Here is a 24051-nt window from a genome sequence, read left to right on the forward strand (position 1 = left end):
ATTCTTCTCTTTCATCTGTCTTTAAAAGAGAACCCAAATAACTTCTGTCAGCTGTTTTCTTTCTTTGGTCTGAATTACCATGTGTGAACTGCTCATCTTATTCGCTCCCTTTTTGGCATCAAATGTCTATTGCAGACAGCGCTGCCTCTTCCTCTCATTTCTTTCAAGTTATATTAATGGAGAGAGCACCCATAATATGTTATAAAATTCCAATGTGTCGTATTTCCATGTGATAGGATACTTGCTCTATGATTAGTGAAACAGGATAAAAGAAAATATCATAAATTGGCACATTCTGAATCTGTTTTCCCTCTCTTTTGTTTCATAAGTTATTGTTCTGTATTTTGAAATAATTATGTAGCTTCTGAGTGGTTAAATGTGCAGCTAAAACTCTACCAGTTTGTCCTCTGACAGAAAATTGGAAGCAGCCCTAACCTGTTTTCCCTCTTTAAAGTATTTTCCCAGAGTCTCTTCGGTGGCTGATGGCTACACAACAGTTTGAGGCATCCAAGGAACTGATCCTTCAGTTCACGCACAAGAACAGGATGAACACAGAAAGCGACATCAAAGGAGTGGTGCCTGGTGAGTTGGACAGACAACTGCAAATCCCCCAGCTCTTCTCTAAAAGCTGCACGTGGCATCACTGCCCAGAATTAAATTATCCATTTATTGCCTGTAAATCATCTCATTCATTCATTCGTTCATTCATTCTGCTCTTGAAAATCCATTCCAAACTCCAGCACTCTGTTAAAAACTACATGGCCTGTTGAACAGTCCTAGTAATTATAGTCTTGTCTTGCAGTGCCGTGTGTCTTTAGAGACATCTCTTGAAGAATTTTACCATGGCTACAAGAGTGCGCCTTCAGCTCTGTGTGCCTCTGGAAACTGTGTTTTAAGGAAGCTGCTTGCTGGGATCCTGCCCATCACCCAACACTTACTCTGTTGGTTTGGAGAAGCAGCAGCACTCAAACCCCCTATTCTAAAGTGCCAGCCTCATGGGAAACTTAAACCACATTAGAGTTTCTCTTTAAACCTTTGCTCCAAGAGCTGTTTTGCTTTCCTCTCCTGCATCCTCTGAGTGATGCTGCTTTAGGGATGGAGGGTTGCTGCAAGTGACAGTAGTAGGGTGCAGTTTTTGCTTGAGAGTCTGAAGTATCAATTCCTTGGTCTACTGATGCTTTTTGAAAGAGCTGGCTCCCCTCATCACCAAAATTGTCACTGAAAAAGCCAAGATACTGTCTTGTAGATTGCTGTGCAGAAGAGACTCTGTGCGTGTGTGTATGTGTGTTTGTCTAATTACAACAAAGGCAAAGAGCTTCTTGATCTTTTTCTCCCTAGTGCACCTGTCAGATTTGGTTCAGGCTCCCCTTTTTCTTTTCACAGGCTTGATTCTGCCCATAAACACCCATTTTGCACTGTCATTTGCAATCTGTATCAGACTACCCACTTGTCAGAAAATGGTGGAAACATTTCCCCTGCTTTTCCAACACTACCTGCTCTGACCCCAGGGGCTGCGGGGGAACTTCGGCCAGTGTCTCTGCCAGTGGGTAGAAGTGATGCTTCTGTACTTGTCTGATCCTTGTTGAAGGTCTCTGGGGTAACTGCAGTTTCCATCAGTCAGTGTTAAAGACATCAGTCAGCACTGGAACAGGTTTAATCCTGTTCAGGATTAGAAAACTGTCACCATTAACATCAGTGCCTAATGAATAAAAGCAGTCTCCATCAGTGAGGGATGGAAAGCCCAGTTCAGGATGTCTGGTATGCATTCCCAGGTCATTGGTGTGATTTTTGGTGCAGTCAGCACACTGGTGCTAGTTAGCTAGCTTGCATGTAATTGTGTGTCTGGGGTTACAGTTCCTGGATCTGCATCACACAACATGGCTTTGCAGTGTAAATACTATTTTTCTGGTAAAGTTTTGAAAAGCATTAGGGATGTGAGAGCTGTCGTTAACCTGTTGTTATCCCCCCACATTTTTGCATTTTTGCAAGTCTTCCTCGGAATAAATTATGGATCTTGAGAAATGATGGGTCCCTGAGCCAGCAATTGGCCTTGGAGTTTCCCAACCAATTCCTAAACTTGGCTTTTGTCAGTTGGCTTCTTGAATTTGCAGATGAAATAAAACATATCTTAGGGGAAAGAAAAAACTAATTACCTGTGTTTCCTTTAAGGAAAATAATAAAGACACAACTGTGTGCTGGAGGGATATATTTAAGCCATGTATAATGATATTGCCCATGGAGGAATGCTAAATTTCAAAATGGCTTTATGACTATTATTTGTGACTGATTACTTTTCTCAACAGTTTCATGGTAGGAGTACGCTCTTGTTTAAGGAGAGGACTCCCTTTCATGTGGAAAAACAATGTTATTGCATGCCTTGATACTATGGATCCTCTGACTGCAAATACATTTAGATATAGCAGTTGTCAGTACAGCAAATTTATAAATTTGCAATTTATAAATTATTCAGAACATGGTAATTTCTGCCTCCTTGTTGATGATGACATTGCTGGGGTTTTTTGTTATTTCTTCCCTAACTTTTTCTCTTTAAACTCTTTCTGCAGCCCCACACTTAAAGTCTTTTCTGATGCAGCCCTGGGAGGAAGCTGCATTTCTGTAGGAAGAGTAAGAGAGGAGCAGTATAAAAAAAAATGAAATAAGATTAAGTACAAACTACTGAAGGAAGGACCACCTCTCTCATTCTGAGTGTATGGGGGTGTTGATGGTCTGAGTGAGGACAGGAAGACAGTAGGATTCTTGAATTAAGAGTGTGATCAAGCTTGTATCTTGCAGTGGGTCAGGAAGGAGGAGGAACCCTTTCTCTGCTCTTGTGTGCTGCAATAACATGCCCATAGCTGCTCTAGCATGGAATGGGTAAAAAACTGGTACTTGTCTGGGAGAAAGGGTGCCATTGAGCCCTATGCAGATATCCCTTGTTTTCCCTTTATTCCATTGTTGAGCTTTCCTATCTGTGTGGAGGGATTTTTGTTTTGTGATTTGTTTTATTCTTTGTTTTCCATCTGAAAGGGCTGGAAACTGTTTTGCTCTAGTGAGGGGCCATTGTATTGCTGTTGATTATTCCTCACTGCATTGTTGTAACAGCCTCCTCTGACTGAATTACTCCCGATGCATTTAAATGATAAACTGCACACTTGCAGTCCCTTCCAGCTGAAAATCCCACTGTAATTTTGCTCATACATACCAATCAAATTAGTGTATCCAATATAACAGATCATTACAGGAGTTACAGGAGTTTCACATATGCCTATTTTGGCACTTGATGTGAGTCCAATAGTAAAAATAAGCAGTGTTCAAGAGGACAAAGTATTCTGGGATGCAAGAAAATTTAATTTTGAATTGCTCTCCGAGCAGTGAGCAGGCTGATATTCCTTTCTGAAGAATTACACCATTTCCACTGCCTTCTGAAGGTTTTTGCTCATCCATTGGCTACACTGCCTGTAGTGGAGAGTGCCACTAACCATCTGTAGGGCTTCTGCTCCATGGGAAGGTGGCCCATGTGTCAGGTGGCAAGGGGGGGAAAGGAAGCAAAACTTATCTGCTGTTTTTGACAGTCTTTGGGTTGGAGTGGTTGCCAGTGTTCTCCTGGGAGATGTCTCTAAAGGCAACAACTAAAAATCCAGATAGTGATCCAGCTGCAGCTGAAAAGTCCAGCAGCTGCCATAACAACCCCTGCCAGGAGAAAATGAGGGTGGGCAGCTGATGGGCAATGCCCAGCCAGCAAGATGGAATAGGAGTGTGCTTACATGGGAAACAAATTAAAGTGAGACAAGGGGTGTTGGTAGCAGTCTAGAGTGTTGTACATTTACACTGCCCTTATCTTCAATAGCCTGTCCCAGGGCGGATGTTTGCTGCATAAAGGGACCTTTTTCCTTAGCAACTTTAAGTGGCTTTATTTTGGAGTGCTTGGTGTATCTTGTGATTTTGGGCAGGAATAATTTGCCTTTATAATGAGATTTTTGGGTTTATGTGGTTGCATTTTCTTCTTAAATGTTTAAGAAACATAGGTGAATTAGAGCTGGTTAAATTATCCCTAGTATGTTTTGACTCAAAATTTCACCAGTTAGCTTTAAACTTTGCCCTCTTTTAGAAAATAAAAAGTTTAAATCTGTTTTTGCATCAAGGATTTTTTTTTTATTCAACTGTGTATTGAAATGTCCATTTTTAAAACAGGCTTGCTGAATTTTGTTGACATATGTTTCAAAGCACTACCCAAAAAAGTCAGCTTCAATCATGAACAAATTAAAATATTTTGATAATATTAATTCAGTACAGGTTTTTCACTACCAGTTTCTCCAGCAACTTCATCTCTTACTTGTTTCCCTGTAGAATGAGAAGCAAACATACAATTCAGTGCAGCTATGGGACAGTAATTTTGACCTTAGTGTCATAAATTATAAGGAAGTATGAAGATTGTTTAACAAACAGGAGAAAAGAGTGTTCAGGGGAAATGGAAATCCTAAAGCACCAAGCATCCTTACACCTTTTAAAGGTTGTGTTTACACTTCAGGTGGCTTTCATTATTTTTATGGAATGCATTCTCTTTCTTTGTGTGGGGTTAAAGGGTCTATTTCTTGTCTGGAACAGATTGTCTGCTGCAAGGTGACCTTGGCTGCACCAGCACCCAGCCCTGCCTTGTTTGGGTGTCCTGGGAGATGCTCCACCTGAGACACCGCTGTATCAGCAGCTACCCAAGTGTCACACGTGATGCTTCCATGGAAACCCACCCCTGGGCAGTTCTCTTTGGCTTCCCCTGTGTGGGGAGACATTACAGGTGTTCCTTAACATGAAAACAACTGCTTGGCCAGCTTTGAAAAAAACAAAGTTCCCATTTTGCTCTCTGGATGGAAACACAAACCAGCAGTGGTCCTGTGGGCAGAGAAGTTATAGCTGTTCCTTCCCAAAATTCCCTTCTAAGCTTAGAGAAATAATATTGATGTAATTACAAAAGGTGGACAGCAAAGGTAAAGCACCCAAATAGATGCCAGTACTTTAGCATGCAGGGTACAAACATGGACAAGATGCAGGGGGTACAGTGGTGATAAGTACTCTGTGTGTGGATGTGTGTGGATTGCAGTTAGGAAAGCTGTGGTTTTTCAGGGAGTTTTCCCTTTGAAGAAAAAAAATTCTCTTTCACCTTTCTTGCTGCTGAAACAACATGCTGCCATCACTTTTCTTTAAACATAAGCTATTTTTCTGTTTTGTTTTGCTATGTACATTTTTTTTTCCGAAGCATGAAGCTTGAATCTCTGTAATTATATGCATTTTCCATTTCCACTGGGGTAAATAGCAGAGGGAAGGGTGAAAATGCCTAAGTCTGAAAGTCAGTCTCTTTCCCTATAAAGCTTTACTCATATCCTCAGACCATCGCACCCATCACTACACTACTGGTTAAAGCTTGTGAAAAGCTTGTGATAGATAAAGAATGTATTATCTGGAGAAGAAATGCAAGTTTCCTGGTTCCATAATACAGGTGATTCCCTGTGATAGTGAGGTACAAACCTGCCACATGTCCTCCTTTGCCAGATCCTGTTTCTTGGGTGTTTAATGGTGCTAAACTTAAATGCTTCATGCAGCTCCCAGAGGGTGGTCAGGTAAATGTGGAAAATGTAGTTAGAACAGTTCAGTGTGCTGCTTGAAGGCTGTGTGTCACCCACAGAGATTTCTATCTCAAAATTAAAAAAATATACCCAGCCAGTGATTTTGTTGTCCTCTTATATGTTACATCAGTTTCAGGAGGGTCTGGGTTTCTTCTGCTGGGCCCCTATTGTCCAGTAGCAGGAACTGGTGGAGTTTGTGCAATTCTTTCAGGATGTGCTGTACATGATAGTGATTAACTAGAGCAAAACTGGTCAGTTAGGTCCTCTTCTACTGGCTGGGTCTACAGTAATGGAAAAGGAGAGCCCTGACTGTATCCTTAGCAAAGGTAGCAGTGATATCTGACAGTATCAGGTTTTGGAGGGATCAGGGGGAAAAGGGTGAGAGCGTGCCTACTGAGAATGTGCCTTTTGATGCCACTGGGAAGATCCAAATATGCTAGAAAATTTAAAGGGAAAAAAAAAAGAAAGAAGAGGGGGCTGTCAACCTCTATTTCAGTTTGAGTGATTCTTTCTCACTAGTTGAGTCCTCTGCAGATTCTCGATGGCTGAACTCCAGCCTGTTGATTTGTGCCCCGCTGGCACACTGGCTCTTTGTGCACAGTGCTACCTATGCTCCCAGAGGAGCCAGCTTTACAGGCCAGGAACCATGTGCAGAGGGCTGGCAGCAAGCCCTGGTGCTGCTGGCATTTCCCCAGGCCACGGGCACCAGAGGGGAGAGGACTGGTGAGTCTGGATGTGGATGTGAAGGGTAGGAGGGAGACCTTGAGAATCAAGTGGAAGAGCAGTAAGAGGGGACCAGTGGCCAGAGAAGAGAGGAAATAAGAGACTGTAAAAATTATGGGACCAAAGAATAAAGATAGTTGGAGGGGACTTAGGCAAGGGAAACAAGGGACTGGGGGAAAGCAATGGAGGAAGAACATTCTGTAGAGGAAGAACAGAGGAGAGCTAGAGCATGGAGACCAAAGAGGCTGCAATCATACGCTTCCCCCTCCTTCCAGAGCAAGCTGTCAAGCCCAAGGATTCATTCTTAGAACTCTTCTTTTGCAAAATCCACTCCTAAAATGTTTGCTTCACCCCTCCCTGCTGCCCAACTCGCTTGCTCAGCTTGCTGAGGTTCCCTCCATAGCTCCCACAACAAAGAGCAGCAATGCATGTGTGGGTACCTGCAACTTCCTGATGGCCACAGCTCCACACAAGGACATTGGAGGTGCTCTTTGTGTGTTGTTGGGGTTTTTTTTAACACTGATGGTGCTAGAAAGCATTGACAAGTCATGCTCTGGGAAATTCAAGAAGTCAGGTTGCCTGGGCAACCCCTGCTTGGCCTCCTGGCATGAAGGCATGGTGACACAGCCTTTAATAACATGATTACAACCTATTTTTTCCACAGGGCATAGGATGGACGAATCAGTGCATAGGATGGACGATGATGTGGGAATGAAGCTGTTGTCTGTTCCTCATTTGTTGCAGAATTTGGAAGGTGTGTAGTGAATGAGGCAGAGGCTTGCAGAAGGAAAAAGGACAGTGTTGGGGAAATGAAGCATAATACCTCCTGGAGAGCTGTACTCATTCTCTGGGTCTGTCAGGGATGTTCTTGTACAATGATGGAGATTTCCCTGGAATCAGGCCCTTTCAGTGCTGTCACTAATGACAATTTATTCAGTGTCTGTCTCTAGTGTGTAATTCTGGGGCTTGATTTGCAGAAAGATGGGAGCATTTATATCAACACCTTCAAGGGGTATTGCTGCATTTTTTTTCTCATTCTGGACACAAGTCCTCTCTATTTTATCTCCCTGCTTACAAAACAGGAGTAATGTTTGCTGTTACTCTTACAAGAAGGTGGTACAAGAGATTTGCATTTATGAAGTACATATATATTCTGACAGCACTGTAGGAATGTCTCTAAGGAAATCTATGATTTTTTGTACTCACTGGGAAGTTTGGATAATGAGGCTGAGGGGTACATATTGAATGGGAAAGGCAGAGATGTCTTTAATACCTGCCTCTTGGATGACTGCAGTGAACATTCTGGGGGAAAAACTAACGTGTGATCATCTAAATGCTGTATCATAATGCACACGAGCAACTGAAGATTGCAACAGCAGCCTTATGTCTGACTTTTCAATCTTTTTAAAATGTAATTAGAAACAGAGGATTGAAATAAATCATTGCAATCAGTTCTTAGCTGTTACTCTCCTAGGGTTACAGAGTTGCTCTCCGGAAAGGAGGTTCATTTTAAATGCTGTTAGTATTTATGTCCGGTGCTTTGGTTAGAAAGCCATTCCAGTCTTCATATTCCTCTTGTACTGCAGGTACTTTTCAGCATTCAATTCAAATACGCTATAGCTGTCTGGGTTTGTTCTTTTTTCCTTTAACCATTTGGTCCTGTCTGTACCTATCTTAAATCTCTTTTTCCTCATGCTATATGAGAAGAGAGCAGTCATATTCCTGTACTGAGATGAAGTTCTCTATCTCCTCTCCTTTTATAAATACAATAGTCTGGCTTGCCGGAGCTTTAGTTTCTTAAATATTGATGACCAGAATTGTAAAAGAATTCCAGTATTTCATTGTCTGAATTGCAAATACCTTATGGCTGCATTAAACTGGTGCCATATAGTCTCTTGTGTTCAAGTAGTACATAACCAAGTCCAACACAGGTTTGCTTATCTTACACCAGGAACATTTCCCCTTAATCACTGGGAATTTTGCATTGTATTTCATGTTTTCACTTGCTTTTGCCACATGCTGGAGCTCAAGCTCACCCAGTTCCTCTGACAGCCCATTTGCATTGTACTTACCTTTGATAGTAAGGTAGTGCCTCACTTTGTCACGGCACACCTTACTGGTACCTTTCTGAGATTTTTGCCAAGCTCCGTACTCAGATTATTAAACAAGTTTGGTGGGGTTTTTTTTAATGAAATGAGTCATGCCACTGCTAATGTCCTGCCATCCACTCATGATTTCTATTTTTCTATCCCTTATCGCTCTCTGCCCATCAGTCAGTATTTTACCTACCTCATAATTTCTGTATACGGCTTGAGAGCTGGACAAAAGTATCACAAGGTATAAATAAACCTTTGTACCAGCAACTCTGCCTGCCTGAGAATAGATTGCTTAACCTCTGTGTTTCAGACTGGTCCACCTCCTGCTGCAGAGCTGTCATGCTCCAGGGATTGATTGAGTCTCTGTGCTAGGCTTCCATAGATCTTTTCATGTTCAAAGAGCTACTGACAGTATCGTTTAGCAGCCAGAAAAATCCAGCAGAAGTCCATCACTACAGGACACTTGTCATTTTGGACATAATTTTTCTGTGACTTGATTTGGGCTTTTGTCTGTTTTGTCTATGCCAAGTGATGCAGAGATGGGTGGCTTCATCTGAAGGCTCTAAAGATACTTTCTGATTTTGAAAGGCATGCTCCTGAAATGCAGAGGGTCTCTTGAGATTCAGCAGCTTTGCAAGCTGGGAGCTGGTAGGGTTCCCCTTCCCATGAGACTTTTAAAATCTGCCAGTAATAGTTCTAATTTCCACTGAGATGTAAAGAGTTAGCCTGTTGACAGTTTTCCTACTGAGTCCCTGAATAGGAAGCCTAGAGTGTGTGTGGGCTCTGGAGTATGGGAAATCTTATTAGGGGCCACTGAATAAAGGGGTAGAAATATTTTTATGTTCCACACTCTCCCTTTGGGTAAATCAAAACTGAAACATTTAATGCTAATTCCTCTGTACTGGTGACTTCAGTGTAGAATCAAAAAGTAAGTTGGGGGTACAGGGAGCTTTTCTGGTGTTAGTCCTGGGAGAGAAATAGTTTGCTTTCATAAGGTTTAATAGGCTTTGGCTTTACTTGTAATATTTTAACTTTGACCTATGAAGTCAGCCTGAGAGCTGCCACTCTCCTGATGCTCATCAAAGTCAGTCAGAGCAGGTCCTTTCATGCAGGCAGGCTCCCAGACAGCAGGTCACTTATGTGAGAGCCATTTCTGTAGCTGATGACTTTTTTGCAAGTCCTATAGCTCTTTTGTTCCTATTGGAATGATATTTTGATTATTGCAGGTCATTAATTTTGCAGTGCAGGGGGGATTTTTGGTGAATATCTCACTAGTATTCATAGAAGCAAAGGAGGGAGAAAGCCATCAGAAAGATGGATTGTGTTGGAGACCTGGAGACAAGTCATTCATCTGAAACAGGTGACTTAGATTTGGAGCTTTAACAACATCGTAGAGGGGTGGAGGCATAAATAGCTGGTAGAATCACAAGGCTGTCAATAAAAAGCCAGGTTCTGTTTGCATTCTTTGGTGTAAGTTTGAGACCAGATTCTTTTTTTCCCTCGTCTTTTTTCCTTTTTTTCACCCCCTCCTTTTTTTTTTTTCCTTTTTTTTTTTAATGCTTGTAATGCTGTTACATCTGGAATTTAGACATTTTTGTATAATGCTGTGATGTGTCCATGGAGTATAACCCCATGAAAGCAAATTAAGGGTCCACTGCAGAAAGACTGCTGCATGAGTAGGGTAGAGAATTGGTGAGCTCCCCTGCCATGTGTGATCCTCACTGCAGCTGACACAAGAGCTGTTTGACAGTTCACACAACCAAGTGAGCCTTTACTTGAGGGCAGAACAGCAGCTCAGTGAAAAACACTGGTGGGAACTAGATCAGAAGCACTGATTGATGAGAAAGGTTAAGAGGAGGGGGCCTGAGTGCAGGTGAGAAGGAAGCATGACAATAAACAAAGAACATATGGATTATAGGAAGCCCTGATATATGAACAAAGCAGGAGTGGAGGGCAAAATAACATTTGGTTGCAAAGAAAAGTGTAGCCCAGTTGATAATTGCTTCTCTTGATTTTATTAAGTTGTGGCTCTACACAGCATGTATTTACAAGTACGTCTACGCTCTGTCTTGAAAGAAAAAAAATAAAAATTTCTCTGAGAAACAAACAAACAAAAAACCCTATCAGATTAGGAAAATCTGAAGAATATGGCATATGTATCTTCTGCTGACAGAGGATGAGATGTTTTACTTTATAGGCCAGATCTGGTCATTCTTAGTTTGAGTGAACCTTTTTGTCTGCATGAAATCTGCGCGATATGTGTTGTTTGGGTAGTGATTTTCACTGTTGCCCTTCAGCTGAAATAGTAAACACCCACCAACAGCCTTTCAAAACCCTTGTGCTTCTTCTAGTGTTTGCTTTGACTTTTTTTTGCTGTAGAAAGTTTGGCCTTGGCTCAATCATGGCCTTTACAATTATGTTTTATCTTACTGCTTCCATTGTTCTGAATTATTTTGTTCCCACTTATTCCTTGCTAGAATCTTGCTATAAAAATGGTTTTGACCTTGTTCTTTAAGATTACGCTCCAATTATATTATTGCTTATATTTTAATATGGCCCCGATCCTCTGCCGAGCCTGAAGAGGGTTTCTGTAATATAAATATTAATTTAACTGATTTTTTCTTCTACTCCACCTGAGTTTTTTTGCTTTTGTGTGCTTCATGCTGCATAGATTCTGGGGAGAAATGGCCATTATCAGGTTGTTAGGAAAGCAGTATAGCAATGTTCTGCCTAAACACAATCACTAATGTAAAATACACTTTGCTGCTTTTGTCAGAAGCCTTCCCAGTAATTACTCTAGAGAGAAGACCAGGAGTGACCTGTGAGCAGTTAATAGATCAAGTATTTGCATGAAAATAGTGTTTGCTTGATTTTTTTATTTTTCTGATGCGCTTTTCAAATAATAGCTGGTTTTTGTTTCGTTTGTAAATTCAGGTGGCTTTTTTTTTTTTTTTACACCCCCCCCCCCCCCCCCCCCCCCCCCCCCCCCGCCCCCAATTTGCTTTTATTTTCTCCTGTCTTGCATCTCTTTAGGAAGTTGCTATTCAGCAGAGTAAGGCAGAGGTCAGGGCAGGCCAGGCCAGTGTGGGCAACTGAGGACACCCGAGCTCATTGCATATGCACGAAGAGAACTCATGCACCCTTCACAACAGGGCCACACTGCTGCCTTTAAACACACAGGCTAGAAAGCAACAGTGAAAGCCTTTACCCCAGAAAACAGACCTAGTCTGTGCTCTCGGTGGGCATTATTTTTGTGATGCTTCTTTATAGCTACAGCTTCTCCTGCTTTTATTGGACTTGTTGCCCACTGATCTGGTAGCTCGGAAACAGTGGCTGCTTTGGCACGCTTAGGTAGGTGTTCAAGCTCCAACTCAATGATAATTGGGAAATAAGCAGTGCCCTTCATTATTGTCCCATGCCAACAAGGGTATCAGAGGCAACGTTTGTAAGGCTTGAGTGTTATTTCAGCATTGCAAAGAAAAGTTCACCTGCAGCTGCCCAGAACAGAAGAATGTGGTGGGGATTTAGTTCTGAAATGCAAAGACACCACAGCTGCTGATGCCCAATGATATTTCTTTAAGGAAATGTCTTAACGTTGAGAACATCCATCAGAAAAAATTTAAATATTTGAAAAGGGAGTGGAGTGGAAGATGGATGAGCTGACATAATGTCCTAGCCACTGCATTCTGAGCCTTGCATTTGAACAAACTTCAAAAGATGACCCATGAAAAATGAGTTTGAGCTCCAGTCCTTTCCATGGCTTTTTAGGTATGCATTGCACAATGGGAGCAGAGCCTGTAGCTGCACGAGTGCAGTGCTCCCTGTAGAGGGTTCTAAAAATTAACAGAATCCTGAAGATCTTCAGGAAATTTGCTATCCTGCTTGTTGGGGTCAAGCTCTATACTGCTCCCACTTTACATACACATTTTTAACTGGGAGGAGGTTTGGAGTATGGAGGAATTCTTAGTTCTTTTTCCCCAAGAAGATGAAGGGAAGCCTGGAAGAAAAGGAGGAACCTGTGCTGGACTTTAGGCAGGTAGTTCAGCATTTTTATAGCTCCTGTAAATGTAATCAATAGTGTTCTGCTCTCCAGAACATCCCTCAGAATATTTTAGTTCACAAGTAAATCTTCTCATTCTCCTCATTGAAATGATAATTCTGATTTGGTTTGTTTCAGAGCTGGAAAAGGAAATCACCAGGAGACCGAAGAAAGTCTGCATTGTTAAAGTGGTGGGAACGAGGAACCTGTGGAAAAACATCGTAGTGTTGTGTGTGAACTCGTAAGTCCAGTCTCTTTGTTTGAATAGTTGTGTGGTCAGTGGATTGGAGCAGCAATGGGAAATGATGAGGGAGCTCCACTATTTCCTACTGTGGGACCCTACACCAACATCTCTGATAAATGATCCTGGAACAACACCAGCTGTTGCAGGGAACCTCATTTTTTGTGGCAAACGTGGGGGAGCTCACTGGCTGTTTCAGGCAGCAGAACCACATCTTCTCAGGCGCCGTGCTGCAATTGTGTTGCTGTCACCGGTGGTCCCGTGTGGCCACGTGCTGATAGGTGCTCATGCATGCAGACATCTGCTTGGCATCCCAGGTGGGAGTTCTGAAACCATTCATGCCCCAGGAGTACAGGTTCAAGTTGTTTACATCTGATAGGGCTGTGGTGCAGAGGAAGATGTTGCTTGCCAGTAAATACAAGCTGCTCCCTCGTATAACAGCTGTGCTTGGTGGGTCTTTAAAGGCAGATTACAAAGTGCCTCAGCACTCCCCAATTATGTGCAGGGGGTCACAGGGAGAATGTGCAGTCTCCAACAGGACAATGTGATGCTTGCCTCCTAAGGCTTCAGATTGGACATGCTCATGTGGGCAAAAACAAGATTCAGCCTGAGGGTTTTGCAGGTTACAGGTTCTGAGATCTTCTGTCCAGAACTGATGCCTTGTGAAGAGGAAATACATTGGCTTGCAAATTCTGGAAGGGCACCAGCAGTGCATTTTCTAATTTTTCCATCTTATAAAATGCCCGTTTGAATTTTTCATGGTTTTCTTTTCAAATGGGAGGTGGGGCTGGAGAAGGCTGGGAATCCTCTTTCTCTGCAGGGTTTCAAAGTAGGAAGCTCTCTCGTGGCTTTTTCTTCCTCACTTCAGGGCACTACTCTGCAGCCCTCACTCCTGTTAGCCAGCTCATGAATCGGTCATCACCCAGAGCAGACAGTCCCCATGCTGGGCAAATAGTCACCCAGAAGCACACAGATTTTAGGGATCAGTCTCCAGTGTTATTGGTTGCAGAATCAACTCTGGTTTTATGAGTTTTGTGTCTCTCTTCCACCCACCAGTGAGGGACAACCTCTGTTCTGAAAGAGTGCTTTCTTCTTAAGCTCACCCAGTACATTTAATAGACAGTGTTAAATGCATTTGTGAAAACTGTTTACGTGGGGAATTCTCCCCTCCTCCCTCACCCACATTAATTTGCATATTTGGAAATTCCTTAAATCAGGTCTAGGTAGTCCAAAAAATAATTTCTGGCATTAGCACATGAAGGCTGTTTGCATCCAAGCAGAGCATGAAGCAGGCGTACATCTGAGGAAATAGATTTCATGTTTGTTTTTAGGGGTGGAAAAAAAAAATTAATTTTACTTCTGTTATTCCTGTAGACAGGGCTGTGCTAAATTTTTAGTTCTTGGAGAAGGTGTTTTTTGCAGGGAACAAAAAGAAATTAAGGAAGACAAGGATTTAGTTTTAAAAGTAACTATTCTGAGCTGCTCACCAAGTGAAGAGAATAGAGTAATTCTTAGGGAACAGGCTGGGAAGCAAGTTCAAATGATTAAATAATTTACTTTATAGGTCATGGTCTCAATAGTAACTTCTGCAACTGTATTTGCATGCATAGAAGAGAAAGACAGAAGAAAAGCTAGTTAACTCTGCCCTTTTTATTACTACTGTTTTGCTGATAAATATTTCTCTTATGGTAAGAGTCAGCTATAATCTAGTTATTCAATGCAAATGTCAATTTTGTGTAACAGGAAGCACTTGTATTAGGTTTTTATCAGGGTCAAGGTGTTTGGTATTGAGGGTGGGGTTTTCAGCTAGATCATTGATTCACAAGTTTGCAAGAAAAGCTCCTCAGGCCATGGCCTGTCATGCACTCAGGGTCTGCATGTCCTTACAGCTGTTTCTATGCTTATTTTGATACCCAGTTTATACTGATAGAGCTTCAAATTCCTGAACTTCAGAAGTACAGAAGTGTATCAGTGTAATCAGTGCCTTTTTTTTTTTTTTTTTGAGACCTGGATCTGTGCCTCCCACTCTCTCAGGCACTGTTCATTTGTGCCAGGAGATTTGTCTTGCATAAGTGCCAGGGACAGGAGGTTCTTCCTGGCAGAGGTACTTGAGCTGTGATGGGTGCAGTTGAGAGCATTGACCTCTCCTGTTGCACCCCTGCTACTATTTTGTACCACATCAGGGGTGAAGCTGGGGCTTCTCATCAGACTTTTGTACCTTCATCCCCCTTCTCTTTCTTCCTTTTTTTTCTTTTCTATTTTTTGGAGGCACAGGGTGAGACAGGAGAAAGATGTGTGAAATGTGATGGTAAGATGTTGATCAGTGGCATCTCAAAGAAAATTTTTAAAGAGGAGGAGACACATTGCTATGAAGGCAGTGTAAATGTGTAGACTGAATTAAATCTTATTGTTTCATAATTGTAATAATCATTGCAGCACGTACAACTTCAAATACTCCTTTCTCAGGGGCTTTCAGTTTTAACAGGCTAGCTTGGGAAGTGAGGTGTAATGCTTGTATTCAGTATGACCAAATGCCACAGGCAGGTGGGAGTTCCTGGTGTTTTGCTGTCCAAGCACAGAGGCTGCTTTGTCGTAGCAGTGCTGGCTCTGTACTGTCAGCAGGTGCACTGGGAACAGAGAGATGTGCTCCTCTTGGAATGGGATTTCTCAAATACACTGGGAAAACCTACCACACACTACCTAGGAGTTCTTCTAAAGTTTCCCCATGCCTTGATCATACCATGAGCAGCAGCTATATTAATAAAGTCAGCAAATATTTGGTTGAATGGAGATTTTTTTCTTCTTTTTATCAATGCTTGTTTTCACAGTAGCACCCAGAGATAAGTTTCTTAACTTAAGGTGTTTTATTCCTGCCTTAATGCCTCCCCACACTGAATAACATTGCAGTATGTGTTCTGCCCTCTCAGCAATGGCCTCTCTTGCCCTCTCCTGTTTCCTCCAGGCTGACTGGTTATGGCATACACCATTGTTTTGCAAAAAGTATGATGGGGCACGAAGCGAAGATGGCGATTACCCACAACTTCTATGCGGACTACTACACCATGGCTGGGATTGCGCTGGCATCCTGCCTGGCCATGTGCCCTGTGGTCGGGTTCCTGGGGAGGAGAGGAGGACTCCTGCTCTTCATGATACTTACAGCTCTGGCATCACTTCTGCAGCTGGGCCTTCTCAACTGTAAGTTGGAGATTAGAGCTTTTCAGGACCACGCAAGCTTCCCATGCAAATAAGGGACACGGAAATGCTAGCATTTCCTTTGCCTTTCCCAGATTTGTCATGTGATACACCTGCATAGTTTTAGAATCTGAATTTGTTTGAAGGTTTCCCCAAACACTTGTTTCTCAGGCTCATTAACAAAAGGCATTGTATTCTGGATGATTCCCATGGTGAAGCTTATTGAGCTTTGGTGCTGTATCCGGTTTTCACCAAGAAAACAAACAAGGAAACAAGAAACGCTTTCAATTTTATTTTAGTGAAACATCCGCCAGGGTAAGAGCTGTATCGAGATTGGGAAGGGAAAACTTTCCCACTCAAGTCTGCTTCTCAAGTGGCCTCTAAACCAAGCTAAGAGCAGTAGGTGTATGTCCTCTGCCTGCTCTTAGCACCTTGCTATGAGCAAGTAATAAAAAGGTAGCACAGAAATCGTGCAGCTGAAAGACCCCGCTTTTAACACACTGTGTGTGTATAGTCCATGTGAATGTGTACACATGATTCTGGGAAGTGACACAGCATTTCAAACGGTTGTTCCTGCAAAAAGTGAGAGTGTCCCACCTCTTCCTTTGCAGGCAGTAACTTTTGTCTGGCCCTTTTGAGCTGCTATTAAAACTGCTATAGAAATACTCCCCTTCCTTTTTCAATTTTATTTCATTCTCTTCATTTTTTGTTGGTTAAGGAGGTTGAACTTGATGAATCAGAGAGGTGTTGAAGCAAAGGGAATGTGGGATGTGCTTTGCCATACTCACAGTGTGTAATCACTAGACCCCTGTCCCATAAAACCCTACCCCAAGGAAGGGGGAAGAGGGTTGAGACTTACTTTGGACAAACTGGATATGAGACGAACACCAGAACACTGGCTCTTGCTGGTTTTAATTTCTAAATTTAGAAATAATTAAGGGCCTGAATAAGAAAGAGCTTTTTGCATTGAGGATGGAAGGCTTTCACATTCTTGCATACTGAGGGCAGCTCTGAGCCAACAGGAATTGTTCATATTTACAGACTCTGTTTCCTGGAGGCATTTACTAAGTTCGCCTTTAGCAAACAAGCTATTTGTGGGAGTGTAGGAGGGAAACAGGGAACCTCTTTCATGACATGGAGGAAACTCCAGCATCGTGTGTGTTTGCTCCCAGCTCGGCACAGATATTTACATTCCCTTTGAGCCCATATTTACCATGTCCAGCAATCCCAGCTGAGAGTGGGAGGAAGCCCCGTGGCTGCACCTCACCATGTCTGTTGATGGACTGAGCCATGCACATGCAGATTTACACTGTGTCTGTGTGCAACCTCCCAAAACTCCATGTTCTTCTGAGGGTGTCCATCAGGGTCTCTCTACACTGAATTTGCACATTTTAATTTTTATTTTAAGCATGTTGAGGCTGACGAGGCAATAAATACACGCTTGCTTAGTTGAGAGAAAGTGTGTCAGAGCCCTTGGTCTGCTCCAGAGCCACAAAAATCTGGTTGCATTTTTTAAAAAAAATTGATAAGGGAGGTGGGAGGCCACACCCTGTAGGACTTATTACAGCATTTTCCATAACAGGTTCAGGTGGTTTTGTGAGCCAAGTTGCCAGAACTAAGATCAGGCATGGCTTTAGGTGATTTGTGCTACACTGGCACTTTCGATGCAGTGCCCTTGTCAGCCTTTCTAACTTCACTCTTTTCTTTGTGAGGAGAGAAAGGCAGCCTCAAACTTCAGAGCAGTTCTTCCCACTCTTGACCATGGCCACCTCTTCCTCAGAAGAACTAGACATTGTTTGGAGAGAAGCAGTGACCCTGTTTATTATGAAATCTGTCACAGCATCTTGCATGTTTTAATTTAGCATAATTTGGGTGTAATCAGAAAATTAAATCAGAATTTGAGAATGGTGAGAGACAGAGAGAGGGGTGTTCTCCACCAGCCACAAACCAGCAGCAGACTTCGAAGCTCTCCTTGTTTGACGCCTCATCTGAGCTCTGGAGTGTCACCTGGAAAGTCACAGAATCAGAGTGGGAGATGACCAGCAGAGCTGTGCCCAGCTTGTGCTGATGCCCTTCCCCTTGCTGCCCAGTGCTGCCATGTGCTCCTGTGTGTTAGGATTGGTGGCTAGTGTGACACTTGGACCATCAGCTCATGTTTTTGGAGAGGAATAGGTCTCCCACCAGTCTGACAGTACTGATGCCCAGATTTTGCTCTCTAACCCAAGCTTCTGTTGGCCATTCCCTCAGGGCAGCAGCAGGAGGGCATTTTCTCTTCTCCCCCTTCATTAACAACAAAGAGGCCTTTGTGTTAATCCCAGTGGTAATTCTGGGGCTTTTAAATATGCTTTACTGCTGGTTTGTTATCACTGTCTCATTAGCATGCTGTCCTCCAGCTGAGATGTGCCTGGAAACAGCATGTCCTGTCTGGTGGCCAGGGAAAGATGTGACCGGTTTGGCACGGGAAGGAATTGGGAGTCAGAGGGTGGGGCTAGGATGGCATGTGGGATTTACCCTTTTTTTTCAGATAAGTAAACATATAAAAACTGTATGTTCTTGGTTTTTCTCTCTTCTCTTTTTTTTTTTTTCTTTCTCTGACTTCCATGGTCTTGGATCCAGTGATTGGAAAATACAGTCAACTTCCAGACTCAGGTATGATTTACAGACAAATCTGCATCATGTGGGAAGCACTCCCCCAGGAACAGGTAGATCTAAAAAGCCTGGGCCAAAGCACCCAGAGCAGAGCTGCTGCCACAAAGGGGGTGAAGGGGGAATGTCCACTTCTGTGCAGTGCCTTGAGACCCCACTCATAGGCAGGCCTGCTCATCTATGCGCAGCCTCTTCATGTAGCATCCCCTCCACATAGGCTGCATGTCAAGAGAGGGTGCAGACGTGCCCCAAGGTTTCACATGCAGGGTAAGGCTTTCTCAGAAAGTCTCCTTCTGAGAAGCAACATTCCCAGCTCAAGAATCTCAGATTTTCTTTTTTTTTTTTTTCCAGAATAGAAAAGGGGACTAAAACACCTTAAGAACTCTTTAACTAAGGGGAGTTAAACACCTTAAAACATACTTTCCCAAGCTGAAGTACTGTAAGAGCAATGCAGTAACAAACTACAGGGGAACAAAATGTACCTTTGTGTATCAGATTTAATGGACCTGTCCTTGCCCAGCTTTTCCAAGGTCTGTTCTGCTGAGCAGCCCTGACTCCCTGAGGGGGTCAGTGGTGTAGCCTCACCCGCTATGCAAGAGCGGCCAGAGACCCGTGGTTTGCAAGGTGCTGTGCCCACATCCTCATCAGCTGGCAGAATTTGCTCTCTCCCCCAGCCCTGGGGTGTGTTGCAGAAAGAGATTAGCCCTGAGCAGGCTGTAGCACATCTCAGAAGATGTAACCAAAGAGCTCCCAAATACCTTTTGCTCTCCTGACAGCTGATACGTTCAGCAAGAACAAAAGCAGGTGTTAATTTTCAGTGGATCCAAGCCAGACAGTATGCCTGCTTGGGACTGCACACAGCAGTTCTTTCTTCGGGCATGTCTTGGGATGTGTGTGTAGAAAGGTGAGGGAGCACTGGCTGCAAAGTTCCAGTCCTTTCCCCAGTGCTCCTGTCAGGCATGATGTGTTCCCCTTGTATGGTGCAATAGTGTCTGTGAGTGATGTGGCCTCCTCGCTGGCCAGGACAGGCCACGTGAGCTTGTACAACCCTGGTCAGAGATCCCAGAGCAGGGATCCAGTGAGAGATGAACTGTCATCATGGCCAGAGACAGTTTCCTTGAGCTTTGTTTAGATTTACTGGGGTTTCTGCAAGTGCTTGATAGACACTGTTTGCTCCTGGAAACCTTGCTGCCATCCAGCTGTGAAAGGATTGAGCAAGCAGCCCTAACTTAAGGAGTGCCTCGCCGTCCTTGGCATCGGCTGCTCTTGCCCAGAGTTGTCAAGCTGGGAGTTACAACAGAGGTTGCAGACTGATCACATGCAGAGGCTTAGCACAGAGATAGGAGCACTTCTAGTTCTTTCCTCTCTTGTCCTGGAAGCCTCTCCAGTGCCCAAGCCCCACTGTACAGGATATTTGGCAGCTTGAGGAACACTGCCTGCCTCCACTTGTCAAACACGAGAGGAAAGAGGCTGGTGCTTAAAAGACTGGCCAAAGATTTTGTTTTTTCATGGGTTTTACCTTTTCTATGGTATCTGAGCATAAAAAATCAGAGATCACTGCCATTTTTGGCATGACATAATGGGTTTTTTCCATGTGTGTTTGTATCTCAGGTGCTTGGGGAATAGATTTTATAAATACCAGTTTTAAAATAGTATTACAAAATACCAGTTTTAAATTAGTATTACAAAATTACTCAAATTCCTGTTGAGGGAGAAGAATAATATAAACTTCATTGATTGTTTTCTTCCTTAGAAGTTTGACCTCATTCTTTCTTTTGATAAATACACTTTTCTTGCCAGGTATGAGTGACAGTGTCAAAGACAAATTCTCTGTTGCATTTTCCATCGTGGGTATGTTTTCTTCGCATGCTGTTGGAAGCCTCAGCGTGTTCTTCTGTGCTGAAATCACACCCACAGTAATCAGGTGAGACTTTGGAGCCCCCCTCAAAAGCTGGGGACAAAATTATCCTTATTTAATTGATAATGGGCTGTGTAACTTAACACATTGTATGGGAGGGGAAGCCCCACGTAATTGGAGACCTCACAGCAACTTGGGGGCTGCTTTTTGCAGTGGCTGCAGTCAGTCTGTGCAAGTAAATTCGTGTCTGTGTATAGAGAGGCTTTGTTTTCCATGGCTCCACCTTGTGTCCCATCGTGGTGATGATCAGCAGGCCTGGCAGCACATGAATTCCAGCTTGGTAGGGTCTTAAATACTCAGCTGAAGCAGTTTGTGTGGTTGAACATTGTCATTGCTTCACCAACTCTGCGGGATTTGTTCAAGCGGCAATCGGGTGAGCCTGCATCTTGATATTAAAGGAGGAATTCCAGGACAGTGCAGAGGAGGGCATAGGTGCCAGCAATCCCTGCCTCCATAGGGCAGGTTAACCAGGACAGCTGCAGGGGTGCTTCAGTGGAAGGAAGGTGTTGAAACATGTGGTGTAAATGCTTTTGGTGCATAGAAGTCCTCTGTGAGCCTGCCTCTCTGCCTTTATTGCAGATCAAGCTGTCTTTCTCTTCACATACAGACCTATCTTAGCAGAGGCTCAAAGTTTTTCTAAAGAGGAGCACTTTCATCCTGGGAAATAGGAGAAATCAGACAAATTATCTTTGTTGGAGAGTTCCCCATAACACATCTTTGTATGGTCAGGGGTTTGTACCATTTTGATAACATGCACTGTTATCTTTCACAGCACAAAGGTTGTGCTTCTGTGTTCTGGATTATGCTTTCAGCAATGCCACAGCAATTCAGAAGTTTGCTCTGATTTCACTGAATTTCCCAGGAATGTAGGTCATATGGGTGGGAGGGAGAGAGAGTGGAGGAAAGAGGATACTTTTTTTTTTTTTTTTGTCCCCTCCAAATTACGTGCCTTTTCAACTACTTTGCAAAAGTATTATTGCAAAACTGTCGTCTGAGTAGCCAGAGTCTCCTTGCTCCATGGTCTTTTTTTTTCAGGCTATCTAAATTTGTGAATGTATTTTATGGATAACATTAATTCCACAGGAAACGGCATTGTGAGGAGTGAGATTATACAGCAGCCTGAAACACTAACAGCTATTTATTTATGTGGGTGTCAATCAGTTTGGTGTTTTTATGCCTTTTTAATTTTCTCCTTGGCTCTGTTTGAAAGACACACAGATAACGAATTGACCATGTCAGCCAGAAGAGAATCTGCCAAGTAGGGTCAGATGTGCAGTCTGAACTTAGCAAGCTTTTTTTTCCCCTTAAATCACTTATGTTGCTACAGGGAGGGGGAAAAAATCCTGGCTGGGAGCCAAAATTCTGCTTCCCGTGACTCTGCTGGGTGACACCAGACGAGTGACAACAGCTAGATATGCCTCAGGGTCCCTGTTCATTTATAGAAACGATGACTCTCTGCACTGCTTTGTGATCCTACCACCACAATAAGATCCCCTCAGGATTGTAATTAGGAGAGGTAACTCAGGACAGTGCATAAATCTGTCTCATACAGCAGTGTGCTTAAGCTGCCTTCTGTCTTGCCTTTTGCTGGGATCTGGCTACTCCCTCAAAACCTGCTTTCCAAAATGCTACCCTGGATAGCCTTTGGGAGTTGGAACTAAATGATCTTTAAGGTCCCTTCCAACCCAAACCATTGTATGATGCTAATATGCTTTTGGTGGATCTCAAGGAACCTTAAGGAAAAGGAAGGCAACGAGAGCACTGTGACTTTCTCTGGGCTTTCCCTGATCAAATCCATTGTCTGCAAATCCCTGAGAGCAGAAAATAGCACTGCCATTACCTGGGGTAGCAGTGGCATGAAAGCAAACCCACAGCACCCATCCATCTCTCCTGCTGTTGTGTTGAGATGAACAGTTCCAGGAGGAGAGCAGCCAGATTTTGGTCACCAAGAGGTGACACCTGCTCCAGCAACATGAGCATTCCACACAGAGGGGTCCTTGGGATCTGTGCACTGCACTCCAGTTTCCTGGCAGTAGACAGGAGGGCTTCATCAGGAGCTACCCTTCTTTGTGCCCGGGACTTCAGTGCACACCTCCATGCAAATGCTGAATTAAAGCACCAAGTGTCACTGATAATCCACATGGAATAATCTTCACACTACAGCCTCTGTGTCTACTAAATGGGAATAGGCTGAACAAAATACAGCATGTCCTCTCCTCATCCTCCACATTCTCAGTTACTATCAAGTGGAAGATGGTTCTGGCTTTTTCTCTCAGTGTCCTGCTTTTGTGCCCACGCACCCCAAGAGCGGGCAGCAATGGCTGAATTAGGGTTTTTTCCCATCAACAGGTGCCTCAAGCCAAATTTCCAGTTGTTGAGGAAACTTTCCTTTCTGACCACCCAGGAGCCACTCGGCTCAGTCACATTCACACAGAGGCTCTGCACCAGTTCACAGCCTCTCATCTTGGGGTCCCACCCCCAGGGCTCTGCAGCTGACACCACACCTTGCCCACCCAGCTACCTGCACTGAATGCATTCCTCAATACAGTGGGATGCAGGGCTTTACTGGGACCTGAATAAGTCCTGGCTCCTCAGAGGTGGTGCTTGCTCCATGATTCCCATGGGTGTGCTGGTGTATTACTCCATGATCCAAGGGTGTGCTGGTGTATTACTTGAATCTCTGGTCTAGGACTGAGTGCACAAAATATCCCTTATGTACAGGCAGGGAAAAGCTGTGGAGGTTTTCAGGGACTGACATTGAGAAGTGGCTGAGCTGGAAAATATGGTCTGATTTCAGTGCTGGCCCTGCTTTGTGCAGGAGGCTGCTCTGCAGGTATTCTCCCAAAGCCACCTTTCTCCTGGGCATTTCTCTGGCTCACTTGTACTCTGAGCCACGTTGTGTGTTGACCACATGGCTGTCTGAAGACAGGAGTAACAATCCTCTGCTCTCCTGAGTGCTGAGAAGGACAAGACCCTTCCCTTAGAATGTCAGTGAGGATGTCTTGCTGCTCTCTGGCAAAACATGGAGGTAGAAAGCAAGGAAATTCAACTCCATGAACAAGCAGGACCTTTCTGAGGACAGAATTCTGAATTTTGCAATTTGCCCACTTTAGGACCATAAACCTCATGCAAACCATGCCTCCCCACTGTCAGTGGGGAAGCAGGCTTTGGGAAAGTGGTCCTGATTGATCGTCCATGGGGCCATGCTGTAGGAAAGCCCCCCCAAAGCAGCCACTGGCAGGCAGAAGTGCAAGGGAGGAAGCTGGGACTCCCTGTGGGTGCCAGCAGCCCTCACGCTCCCTCTCCAGGCTCCACTCTGCATCTGGAGAGTGTTTGAAATACAGACACTGGCCCCTGCCGTGGAATTCCTTGTGCTGAGGAGGAGCAATGCCCCAAAGCACTCAGAATGTATTTCTTTTCCACCTGCTGCCCCTTGTCACCTGCAAAAACAGTGTGAATCATGACCGTGCTGCCTCTGTTGCCCTATAGCTGTTTTCCTGATGTGCATGGAAACAACAAGAAATTCCTTTACTTTCAATTTTCTCTTTTTTTTTTCCTTCACATTTCACATCTGCAAT

The 24051-nt window shown here is 43.7% G+C and overlaps 1 protein-coding gene across 2 annotated transcripts in view; it reads left to right on the plus strand.

Annotated features, from left to right (window-relative positions):
* The window catches only part of SLC22A23 (solute carrier family 22 member 23), a 109943-nt gene that overhangs the window by 79678 nt on the left and 6214 nt on the right, over nt 1–24051 (plus strand). Inside the window, exons 5-10 of one of the 2 annotated variants that reach the window (XM_038130087.1) lie at nt 455–582; nt 7006–7095; nt 12615–12717; nt 15680–15912; nt 18526–18558; nt 20356–20479. In XM_038130087.1, coding sequence (XP_037986015.1) covers nt 455–582; nt 7006–7095; nt 12615–12717; nt 15680–15912; nt 18526–18558; nt 20356–20479 — 711 coding nt within the window. The remainder of the gene's footprint in view (nt 1–454; nt 583–7005; nt 7096–12614; nt 12718–15679; nt 15913–18525; nt 18559–20355; nt 20480–24051) is intronic. The other variant, XM_038130088.1, reaches the window with a different exon arrangement.

This window comes from Motacilla alba, chromosome 2 (genome assembly GCF_015832195.1).
Source record: "Motacilla alba alba isolate MOTALB_02 chromosome 2, Motacilla_alba_V1.0_pri, whole genome shotgun sequence".
In the NCBI taxonomy this organism is placed as follows: domain Eukaryota; kingdom Metazoa; phylum Chordata; class Aves; order Passeriformes; family Motacillidae; genus Motacilla; species Motacilla alba.